This window comes from Lynx rufus, unplaced genomic scaffold, assembly GCF_022079265.1.
Source record: "Lynx rufus isolate CCGP_SWC_20201006 ecotype Redwood Valley unplaced genomic scaffold, mLynRuf1.p SCAF_20, whole genome shotgun sequence".
Lineage (NCBI taxonomy): Eukaryota > Metazoa > Chordata > Mammalia > Carnivora > Felidae > Lynx > Lynx rufus.
This window is the reverse complement of record NW_025814835.1, coordinates 7,898,650-7,911,197: the sequence shown is the minus strand read 5'-3', so window position 1 is coordinate 7,911,197 and position 12,548 is coordinate 7,898,650. Positions and strand designations below refer to the sequence as shown.

At 42.7% G+C, this 12,548-nt stretch overlaps 1 protein-coding gene across 3 annotated transcripts in view; it reads left to right on the top strand.

Moving 5' to 3' along the window:
* Positions 1 to 11,285, top strand: part of SOCS6 (suppressor of cytokine signaling 6) — a 35,666-nt gene extending 24,381 nt beyond the window's left edge. For all 3 annotated transcript variants that reach the window (XM_047086314.1, XM_047086317.1, XM_047086315.1), the window contains one exon: positions 9,170 to 11,285. In XM_047086314.1, the coding sequence (XP_046942270.1) occupies positions 9,295 to 10,902 (1,608 nt within the window). In that variant the 5' untranslated portion in view covers positions 9,170 to 9,294 and the 3' untranslated portion in view covers positions 10,903 to 11,285. The remainder of the gene's footprint in view (positions 1 to 9,169) is intronic.
* The last annotated feature ends 1,263 nt before the right edge of the window (positions 11,286 to 12,548 follow it).

Below are 12,548 nucleotides of genomic sequence, written 5' to 3'. Positions count from 1 at the left end.
ATTATTTAACTTTGTTGGGCAGCTTTCAATCTCTGAGACCCAGTTTCCTCACTTGTTAAACTGACAATAACAAAACTATTTTATTCGTTGATGTTAAGTAGCTGTTCCATTTTGTATTTTAAATGTTTTCTTTAGGTGTTTTAATGGCCAGCACGACTAAGTCCAATCATTCCTTAAAAAAAAGAGTCTGTGAAATTACTTGAAAATGTTACCTGCGGCCCATACAGATCAACTATGCTCGTCTAAAACCTTTTCCCTTGAACTTTTTTATACACATTTTCAAGTATATGTGTAAACTTCAAATTTTACAATTAGAAAAGCAGTAAAACTAATTCAGAACATTTACTTAGGCATGATGAGACAGATGGTAATCCTATAAAAAGATGGCATATATTTTTGGAAGTGCAAACAGAAAAACAGATACTCTTAAAAATTCCAGAGTGATCTTTGCCTAGAAAATGAAGGGAAGAGAGAGAAGGCCATATGTTCTAATAGAACTTTTCATAGTTCTTAATGCATAGGATTTTTGTTTATTTAATGTTAGTGTTGAGTTACATATGGATTGGCAGTTGAAGGAGAAATGATTATCATGTAGATAATTACCAAATACTTTTACTGTGGTTGTCAGTCTTTTGTTTCTACGAAATGGATGCAGTAGCGGGAAGTAGAAACCATTTGAACCCAAAATTTAGCGAGGTTATTTTATTAAAAAAAAAAACTTGAGTTTATTTACTTATTTTGAGAGAGAGAGAGCAGGCAGGGGAGGGGCAGAGAGAGGGAGAGAGAGAGAGAATCCCAAGCAGGTTCCTCACCGTCAGCACAGAGCTGACGTGGGGCTCGAATCCACAAACTTCAAGATCGTGACCTGAGCTGAAACCCAGAGCTGGCCGCTTAACCGACCGAGCCAGCCAGGCGCCCCTCGTGAGGTTAACTGAGATGTGAATGTGAGTCACCCCAGAGTCAGTCACCAGGCCTGCTGCCGGGGCAGTCGTGGGCATCAGGTCGCCTGTTGTGTGGAGCAGTGTTCACGTTCGTTTCACTGCGGTGGGAGCTGAATGCAGTTGTATCAAGTACCTTCTTTGGACCAGGTACACGCTGCGAGCTGGGGTTGAGATGTTGGAAAAAATTGCCAGGGTCTTTGCTTTCACGTGGACTATGGATGGTCTGCTGGGCTGAGAGTCATTAATCAGATGGTTATACAGACAGATCTAAGTGCACATCCTAGGAGAAGTGTGCAGGACTACGAGATCCTGGAATCAGGGGATCTCACCTACTCAGGAAGAGCAGAGTTCCCCGAGGAATTGGTGGATAACGTGAGGTGTGAAGGCATTAGTTGGAGAAGAGACTGGAACGAGCATTTCAGATCGAAGGGGCAGCACGTTAAAAGTTCTGTGTAGAGTGAGGATGTGGTGAACATGAGCATTTTCAGTGTGACTAGAGCAAAATGACCAAGTAGAGAAAGGCCAGACTGTAGGGTTTTATTGACCACGATAAGGAGCTTTGTGACTTTATTCTGAAAAATGGCAAATTATGGCTTGAGGGTGGGACTGTGGGAGGTGTAGGCGGGCAGGGCATCCGATTAGGTTTGCACGTTTAAAATGGTTTTACTCAGGGGCGCCTGGGTGGCCCAGTCGGTTAAGCATCCGACTTCGGCTCAGGTCATGATCTCGCGGTCCGTGAGTTCGAGCCCCACGTCGGGCTCTGTACTGACAGCTCAGAGCCTGGAGCCTGTTTCAGATTCTGTGTTTCCCTCTCTCTGACCCTCCCCCGTTCATGCTGTCTCTCCCTGTCTCAAAAATAAATAAATGTTAAAAAAAAAATAAAAAATAAATAAAATAAAATGGTTTTACTCACAATGACTGAGCACCTCCTAGGCCCTTGGAATGGTCCTAGACTCTTAGGAGACATCAGTGAATACAGTGGAGTTAAAATCCCTGCTTTTGTGAAGCTTATGTTCTTTTTTAACGTCTGGAGGGGCAGAAAGGCAACGGAAGAAATGAGAAAGTTTTATTGTATGCTACAAAACACTAACTCGATTCAGGAGGGTAAGAGGGTCTGTATTGCAGCTGACGTGCTGGGTCAGGGCAGGTGACCATGAGAAGGTGGCAGTTGAGCAAAGACTGGAAGGAATTGCGGGCTCAGCCGTGTGGATCTGCAGCGGCACCGGTGCCCCAAATGGCAGCATGTTTGTGGCATTCTCAGAGCATCGAGTGGAGGAGTGGAGAGGGCAGGTCGTGCAAAGACCGGAGAGTCCTGTCAGCTCGGGCCCTACCGCTGTAGAGACTTGTGTTTTTCACTGAGTGGGGTGGGCAGCATTTCAGGGTTTTACTGTTCCCACGGTTTGTCGATTGGATGCGAGAAAGAGCAGAGTGTATGCGGACAGCAGATTGGGCTGTGTCGCCTCCATAGGAGCCGCCCCGGCCCTGCCCCTGTGCTCTCCACATCATGCTCTGGGGTTTTCTTCATCGTCATACCTGCTTTTCAGAACTTACCCAGTTAAGGATCTCTAAAACTCAGGCTTATGGTGTGTAGCATGGCCTCCAGATGTTTTTCACCCGACCCCGAGATGAATCTGGGTTATTTCTACTGTGTTATCTGAGGCCACACAGCTACACACACGTACACATACACGCGTACGCACGTTTCTGATGTAATGACTCGTGTGTTCGTAACTGGCGAACCCAGAAGCGTTTGCAACTATAACTGTTTCCTATCAGAGGTCATGTTTCAGTCAATTAACAATTTTTAATTGAAGTCAAATGTTCATGTCACTAAAAACTGTATCACAAACTGGGACATTATAAAGAATGACTTGTAAATGGAAATTAGGTATTAATAAAACCTTCGCAAGAAGTTGATTCATGTTTGACTCTCTCCAGTGCTCATATGTTGACCCTGAAACTCGCTCAACCCAGCCATTGTTAAAAAGTCTAAGAGGATTGTGGTCTACTAGGGACACTTGCACAGTTCTCTCCAACAGCTGCACGTAGTTCCAAGTGATTGTTTTAATAGCTTACATTTTATGAAGAAAGTGCTCATCTGTTCTTTGGAGAAGGTACTTGGAGACCCCGGGGTTTTTGTTTTTTGATTTGCTTTTTGTCTTCAAAGGTACAGTCCTGGTGGGTTTGTATGTGTATGTTGGGGAGGATGATCTGTGGGCTCAAAACTGGGAAGTGCATAGTTAAACTAGAGCTTGTGCTTTTAAAAGCTTTTCATTCTTCTGAGCGCGCTTAGAATCCGACCCAGACACCTCGGTGTGCCATCTCATGCCCCCACCCCTCCTTCACACCATATGGTGTCGCTCCCCAGTGTTTCCGTGTTTCTGCAGTTTCCCACCGCAGGGCCCTTGAACTTGCCCTTCCCTCAGTCCAGAGAGTTGTTCTTTCCACCTCAGCCTTCCTTTGCATGACTGGCCTCTTATCATTCCAGCCTTGGCCCAAATATTGGCTTGTCAGGGAGGCTTTTTGGAGGGGTCGTAGGTGTTGGTGAATTCTAGAGTGGGAACCAGTATTCTCTGATTGCTTCCTTTCCCACCATGGTATCTGTCACAGTGACGATTATCCTGTGCTCCTTGGTTCACTCGTTTACAGCCTCTCCCAAAATAGTGACCATGATGATGGCAGGGCCACCCAGCTGTATCACTACCAGGGTGTGGTGTTCTTTCCACTTACAGGGTTTTCTCTGAAGATGGACCTTTTTGTGGGTTAAGACTCCTTTCAGGATCTGATGATAGTGATGAAAAGAACGTGGACAAAGTATTTGGTCTGTGAGTTCAGGGGCTTCAAAGAGCCAGTAAGACCTGCTTGTGGATTTTACTTCCAGATGTGCTGGCAGTCGGCATGCAGCCAGGAGGCAAACTTAGGAATCCCCAAATACCCTTCCCTGTTTCTTTGTTTACAGCCTGGTCTGACTTACATAACCTCTTAATGGTTGGTCGTGTTCAAAGTTTACTTCTCAAGAATACTATATTAGATTGTCCCTGTCCAGCCCTTTCCCGTCATTTCTTTGATCTGTCTTGGAGCCCACAGATGTCTTCTCTTAGTTTTGTATCAGCATAACTTCTTTTTTTTTTTTTAATTTTTTAATGTTTATTTATTTTTGAGAGAGAGACAAAATGCAAGCAGGGGAGAGGCAGAAAGAAGAAGACCCAGAATCTGAAGCGGACTCCAGGCTCTGAGCTGTCAGCACAGGGTGCGACATGGGGCTCGAACTCACCAACTGCGAGATCATAACCTGAGCTGAAGTCTGATGCCCGACCGACTGAGCCACTCAAGTGCCCCAAACAGCATAACTTCTCTTGGATCTAGTAGAGTACTTTTTTTTTTTTTTTTCCCAGGGAACGTGCGCGTGCGCTTTCATGGGGCAAGAGACAGGGGGAGGGAGAATCTTAAGCAGGCTCCATGCTCAGCGTGTAGGCAGACACAGGGCTCAATCCCAGAACCCTGGGATCATGACCTGAGCCTAAGTCAGGATTTAGGACGTTCTACCAACTGAGCCACCCAGGCGCCCCAGATGCAGTAGAGTAGCTCACACATGGAGTGTGGGAAGGCCCATACAGAGCTTTATGAAAAATAGCTTACAACAGGAAGGACAGTCCGTAGTACCTGCTGTAAGATTCAGATGCTTAGTACAACTTTGATTTCCCGATGATACCATAATCCATATGTAGATAATGCCATTGATTCTGTACTTTTCACTCATCTTCAACTTTTCAAGATCAAAAAAACTTCATTTTTAAAATACTTGTATAACTAGGGGTGCCTGGGTGGCTCAGTCAGTTGAGGGTCTGACTTCAGCTCAGGTCATGATCTCACAGTTCATGAGTTCAAGCCCCACATTGGGCTCTGTGCTGACAGGTCAGAGCCTAGATCCTGCTTTAGATTCTCTCTCTCTCTCTCTCTCTCTCTCTCTCTCTCTCTCTCTCTCTCTCTCTCTCTCCCCCTCTCCCCCTCCCTCCCTCCCTCCCTCCCTCCCCTGCTTGTGCTCTCTCTGTCTCTCTCTCAAAGAATAAATGAACATTAAAAAAAATTAAAAAAAAGAATTACTATGTGGAACTGAGTAATGGGGGGGAGTATTTACTATATTTACTTCTTTCTCTTTACTGATAACTGATTTGGTAGAATTTCAATAGCCTTTGCATATCTGAATGCATACCATGTGAAAGTATGGGAATAGATTCTGTATGGTAGAGCTTGTTGACTCGCAGGCAGGTGTTTTTCCATGTGGCCTTTTTAGATGGAATTGCCAGTCCTGGGTCACTTGTAATAAGGGCTTCTTATAGATGTTAGATTGCTCCATTTTGTTAAGAGATTTAGCCAGTTTTGCATGGTGTAGTTTTCCTGTCCCATCATTCCTATCATTTACTTGATAGTGAAGGAATATTTATTTGGTATCAAAGAATTTAAGCAGTATATATTAAATATGTAATGGTACCTCCTAGTTAGGAATAAAAAAATGAGTAAGACATTTCTCATTTCTTTCTGTAATCCTCTCTCTTCAAGGATTACAGTCTGGGGAGATACGATGTGAACAGAACACAAGCAATTCTAGGGCGCTGTGTGACGTACTATTAAGTAAGTGCATACGGAGTATTTGGAGTTCAGAGAAGGGGGAGAGAACTCTCCTCCAGCTGGGTGATCAGAGTAGATTTCAGGAAGAGGTATATTCTTCTAAGGAATTCTCTGAAAGGTGGATGACAGAAAAGAGCATTTAGCAGGAGGAGGGAGTAACCATAAACAGGCACAGAAGCAGGAAAACAAAAGCCTTCATAATTGAGATTGAAACTGAACTAACAGTTTACACCATTCCTAGAAAGTTGTTCCTGACCCTCTGTGGTCAGGTTGATTTACCTGCTTGGGTTTGAGAGACGGGGTGACATTCCAGACAGATCATTAGAAGTCATTCTGGTTGTTAATCCATTGATGTAGATCATCAAGAATTTGCTGATTGTCAATAATCACTGCAAACATCACTCTTACTGGGGCTGAACAGGTTTGTTTTGTCTTGTATTTGCATCCTTTAGTTTTATATTTTATAGCTATTGGTAATTAAGCTTTCTTAATCTCTGTGTGAATTGATGCCCGGTCCTTTGTATGAACAAAATTGGATTCGTCGCTAATGAGCCAGAAAATTATCACTAACACAGGCGGCTTTATTAGTCTTCAGGTCACCATTTCAGCCTGTTAAGACAAATAAATGCGATTTCAAATATTATGAAGAATTGTACTTAAAAGTTCTCTCTGATTAAGAGAAGTTAATGGGACTTTTGGTATACTTGGGTTGTCCTGTTTTCCTTAGCTTCACAAAAAATTTGACAGTTCTCCATCCCTTTGTGGCATCTTTTGAAGTTTTATTCTTTTCGTGCCTTGCTTACGAAATTTTATTCCTATCTCAAAGGCTTAAAGATATTTTATATTTTATTCTAACTAAACAGATTTTCACTATTAGATTTTTAATTTACTTGCAGTTTATTTTCATTGATGGTGTGAGATATGGAATCCAGTTTTCTCATTTTTCCGGATGCATAGCCAGTTATCTTAGCACCGTGGACTAAATTGTGACCTTTGCCATTGGTTTGCCTTCTCTCGTGCATCAAGTTTCCATATATGCACGGGCCTGCTTCTGTGTGTGACAGTTTTTCTGTTTGCAAAGATTTCTGCAAATATTTCCATGGTACACACGTATATAATATGACAAAATTATTTTATGTTATTCTGGAATAGTATTTAGTTGCAACAGCATTTAAAACTGATTCTCAGGCATTTTTAAAACTTCATACTCTGATGAAGGAGTGTGAACATGCAATGTACAGATTTTCATGAAGACACTTTTTTTGGCCTTCCTAAAATATTTCTGTAGAAAGGCTAGTTGATGTGAAGTTAGTATGTAAATGCTAAGCGTGGTAAGTTATATTAAGTCACTGGTTGTCAACTTTGGGAGTAGCCACGTAGTCTGTTGGGCTGTGGGGTTCCGTGGTCAAGGTGTGGGGTTCCGTGGTCAGGGTCCAGGACTTGGTCATCCGCAAGGCCCACGATTTGGGCTCACGTCATACAAACACGTTACACTGATTTTTGCCAAAAGCCATCTGGTTCACTTTTATTTACTATTTATTTATTTCTGTGGTGAGTAGGATATTGTCTCCTTTCTGTTGATCTTTTTTTATACTTGGTGACGTTTTAAAATTTCAACATAATTGTACACATATTATTCCCAAGTGAACAGCTTATTTTACTTTGCTTGCATTTCATGTTGGCCTCTTTCTAATGGCAGGTTGTAATTCATCCTAGTCATCTATCACCAAAATATCTAAATTCCACTACATGGTGGTTTTACCTTTTCAGATGTACCTGTCACAGTCAAGTGTGTGGACTGTTATTCTTGTCAAAAGAGATTAGATATTGGAATCTGTCTTTGGCTACAAAACCTACACTTCGTCTACTTCGTCAACTCCAAAGGAGTGACTTACCAGCTAAAGAATAGTGTCCTTATGTTCTCTACTTCACATTTATGAAGTGGCCATGTTTTTGTCAAACAAATTAAAAATGTGAATAACTTATGTATTACATGTTAATAACTTAGATATTAGGTAGAAAGTAATGGTACTTGGATAACGAGTTCATCTAATCCACAGCTTAATATGATGTTTAAAAGTAACTGGTGCTCCAAGTACTTACATGCATTTTGTTTCCTACAACTTGCTCAAAAACATAGTACATGACAGTATGACTTTTTAAAATTGCTTTTTCCTTTATGGAGATGATATTGCTGATCCCCTGATAGGTTGTCTGATCTGAGTGGTTTTTATTAAAAATAATTTCCTGCCGATTCTGTGTACACAGTAACCAAATCCTATCTGTCCATGAAGTAAATATTTAAAGATACCTCTCCCCTCCGTTCCCACCGTAGTATCATCAGTATGTTACTAATAGATTTGTATTATAATTTATCCATTCATAGATGTCTCTCTGCCACTGGGTTATGAGGCCAGAACTGATTTATTAATCTGCATATGACCATACAGTGCTGGGTTTGTAACAGGGGCTTAGTAACTGCACAGTGAAGTTATGAATGTGTCAAGCTTGGAGCCTGTAGTCCTTTGCCAGGAAACAGAGTGGTGGTAAACTAGTGGTTGGGGAGTTAGAATCTTGCTGTTAGTTTTATCAGCATTTTGCTCAAGTCAAGCTAATCATCTTGTGATGGCATTATACTTTGATGCTTGCAGAAACTGCAGAGGACGGACATAGAGGAAATAAATAGAAAGCATTGTGCGTAGTTTCAACAGAATGTCTTTGCAAAGCAGTTATTACTGTTAATATTACTTCTGGGGCAAACTTTTCCCTATAAAATGACAGTCAGAAAGCCTTCACAGAATTGAAATCCTATCTTTTCAGTGATGGAATGATGTACAAGATAGTTTAGAAAATATATTCCTGGATACAGAGGTATAAAAACTTGCCAGGCGAAATTACCAAAAAAAAAAAAAAAAGGAAGAAATCCTAACTCGGGAAATGTGCTTCATAATCTTCAGAATAGATCCACACCTACACATATCTATCTATCTAGGTTTTCACGGGTCGTCCCCGGCTGCCAGCGTTGGGCGTCTCCTCTGTGCGAGGCGCTGGGAACATGAATGGGAAGGGGCCTTAGCCTCAGGAAACGCAAAGGTGTGTTCTAAAGGGGCATTTCTAGACTTTTTCCAGATTATCACATATCATGGGATTCTTTTACGTAATTTTACAGATGCCTCCGTATTTGAAAGCGTGTGTAGATTGTTGAGGAGTCAGGCCGACTCGTTCTCCTGCCGGTGGGACTGGGCGTCTCCACCGAGAGCGCGTGCTGTCGCCGTGTCGCCGCCTGGGGCCGGGTGCAGGCAGGGGAGTGCGGATCCGCGCGGTGCGCGTGGTGCGGAGGCTGAGAGTGGGTGTCGCGAGGGCGGTGTCGGCGAAGGCCGGAGCGCGGACTCCTGTCCGCAAGCCGGGTGCGGAAGGAGAAGAGGAAAGTTAGGCTTTGCCCTCGCAGCATCCTGACAGGCTTGGCAGGGGCCGTGAGCAGGGGACTCACGTGTCCTCGTGTGGAGGCGAAAGGATTGAAACAGTAAAGTAAAACTTCTGTGGAAAGATTTTTTTTTTTTAAATGTGACTTTTTTTTAATTTTATTTTTTATTTTTTAGAAAATGGCTCCAAAGGGTATATGAAGCTGGAAAAGTACATAGATGCAGCATTGCAGCCTCTCCAGATGTTTGAGGATAATATTCCGGAGAGAAATTGATCCCCTCGGATTAGGTAACTAGTCATAATGAAGAAAATTAGTCTTAAAACCTTCCGAAAATCTTTCAACTTGAATAAAAGTAAAGAAGAAACGGATTTCATGGTAGTGCAGCAACCGTCACTGGCCAGTGATTTCGGAAAAGATGACTCCTTGTTTGGTAGCTGCTACGGTAAAGACATGGCCAGCTGCGATCTCCACAGCGAAGATGAAAAGGGTGGGAAGAGTCGATCGAAGAGCGAAAGCCTGATGGGTACGTTAAAACGACGGCTGTCTGCGAAACAGAAGCAGAAAGGCAAGGGCAGCGCGCCCTCCGGGAGCTCGGCTGACGAGGACACCTTCTCCTCCTCCTCGGCACCCCTGGTCTTCAAAGACGTGAGAGCCCAGAGGCCCATCAGGTCCACTTCGCTCCGCAACCATCACTACAGCCCTACGCCGTGGCCTCTGCGACCCACGAACTCGGAGGAGACGTGCATCAAGATGGAGGTGAGGGTCAAAGCCTTGGTTCACTCTTCCAGCCCGAGCCCAGCCCTGAACGGGGTTCGGAAGGATTTTCACGACCTCCAGTCTGAGACTGCGTGCCAGGAGCAGAGTGGTTCACTCAAGAGTTCAGAGTCTCACAATGGAGACTTGCATCTTCACCTTGATGAACATGTGCCTGTAGTTATCGGACTTATGCCTCAGGACTACATTCAGTATACTGTGCCTTTAGACGAGGGGATGTACCCTCTGGAAGGGTCGCGTAGCTATTGTCTGGACAGCTCTTCTCCCATGGAAGTCTCTGCGGTCCCTCCGCAAGTGGGAGGGAGCTCCTTCGCCGAAGACGAGAATCAGGTAGACCAGGACCTAGTGGTGGCCCCGGAGATCTTTGTGGATCAGGCGGTGAACGGCTTGTTGATCGGCACCACGGGAGTCATGTTGCAGAGCCCGAGAGCGAGTCACGACGATGCCCCCCCACTCTCACCGTTGCTACCTCCAATGCAGACCAGTCAGATCCAAAGGAACTTCGGTGGGCTCACCGGCACAGATGCCCACGTGGCGGAAAGTATGCGCTGTCATTTGAATTTTGATCCTAACTCTGCCCCTGGGGTTGCAAGAGTTTACGACTCGGTGCAGAGTAGCGGTCCCATGGTTGTGACGAGCCTTACAGAGGAGCTGAAAAAACTGGCGAAACAAGGATGGTACTGGGGACCAATCACACGCTGGGAGGCAGAAGGGAAGCTAGCGAATGTGCCAGATGGTTCTTTTCTCGTTCGGGATAGTTCTGATGACCGTTACCTTTTAAGCTTGAGCTTTCGCTCCCATGGCAAAACACTTCACACGAGAATTGAACACTCAAACGGTAGATTTAGCTTTTATGAACAACCGGATGTGGAAGGACATACGTCTATAGTTGATCTGATCGAGCATTCAATCAGGGACTCTGAAAATGGAGCTTTTTGTTATTCAAGGTCTCGGTTGCCTGGATCTGCAACTTACCCGGTCAGACTGACCAATCCAGTGTCACGGTTCATGCAGGTGCGTTCTTTGCAGTACCTGTGTCGTTTTGTTATACGTCAGTATACCAGAATAGACTTAATTCAGAAACTGCCTTTGCCAAACAAAATGAAGGATTACTTACAGGAGAAGCACTACTGAAAGATTATGAGAACCCCCGCATCTTGCACTTTGGGAATAAGAAAAAGAGATTGAAATACAGTTTACAAACTTTCATTGCTATCGAAATCTTTTGCTGCCATACTATTTCAGTTTTATGTGTAAAAGTAATCAATTTGTTTAGTTAGGGGTGGGGAAGTGTCAGCAAGGTGTCTTGGGTTTATTTTGGTTCTTTATAAAGGGAAGTCTCGAGGTTTTGGAAGTGTGAATTATCTTTCATCAATGTGCAGAATAATCACAATGTGAATTATCAGATTCTCCTTAACCACCCCCCCCAAGTCCTTTGCTGCTATCCACTGTGATTTTTATGCATTAAAAGCACATTTCATGTGTATTCAACCCTAAGTAAAGTTGAATGAAACTTACAGAATGAGTATTGTTATGTCTCTTTAAATGGCCCATTTTCAAAGATAGTGTTGCATAAACATACCCGTGTGATAAAACACAGAATTTACACATACACTGAAAATGATTTTTAATCTCCTACTTTAGAAAGATTTATTTAGAATTATGATTTGACATAATCTTGGGTATTAGAATGTAGACCCGCAGCATATCTTTTACAACACTTACTCTAAATTGTTTCTGAGGTTGTGCTGTGTTTTGGTTGTGGAAAGTGGAGTTTTTCTGTTGCCTTCATTTTCATCTTGTGGTTTGTCTACTTTAATAAATGGCCTTACATTAAAAAATCATCAAGAAGTATATAACACCAACGTAAGAAAGCGTTGCCTTTTCTGTCATTAAGCTCTGGTACAAATTGGCATAACGTAAAAAGATCTGTGGGACTAGAACTATTACTGAAGAAATTACTAGATGATCATAGTTTCCTGTGATGATAATTTTTTTGTGTGTTAATTGTACTTTCCTTTGGTAAAGTGTTTTTTCTGTGATTTCTTTCGCTTAGCCAACATTTTCTTTGGGTGAACTTGACGTAGAACCGATTTGCATAAAAAGAGTGGGTTCTGTTGCAACATTTAAGTTTATATAAAGTTTTAAATTGATTTGAATAGAAGACATTGTTTTAGAGTTGGATTTTTATTCTTTTATGTAGTCACTATTAAGATATGCTAGGTTTGACCCTTCTTCCTTCTCCCCACCAAAAACCAAAAAAACCCGATGACTTTAGTTGAAAAACTGGAAACTGTGGAGCATCATGCAAGAAGAATGTTAAAACCATATCAGGTATATGGAAGTCTTGTCACCTGCCATATACCGCTGTTTAAAACTAATTTATTGTTTTTTGGTTTTTTGTTTTAAATCTAGCTGAGTCTTAAGTAAATTGGCAGGCATCGTTAGTTATTTTATCTCTAATTTAGTCGCTTGGATTGTGGGGCAGGAGGGGGGGTTGTCCCCAGTACTTTTGTTATTTTTGAAATTCAGTGTTTATTCACTGCACTATTCTTTAGTGAGTATTTTGGAAGTACCCCATGTAGAAAATGTTTCCATCTCAGATGAAACATACCATTTAAGACATTTCTTCCTTTGTCACTCAGTTTTCCTGTCTCTTACCCGTCAATTAAAAACAAGAGTAAAGGTCTTAGGTCAACCCTAATGGCTTTGTCATTCAGTATCCCTGTTTTTTTGTTTGTTTTTTGTTTTTTTTTTCCTCTCTGTTTTTTAGGGTCAGA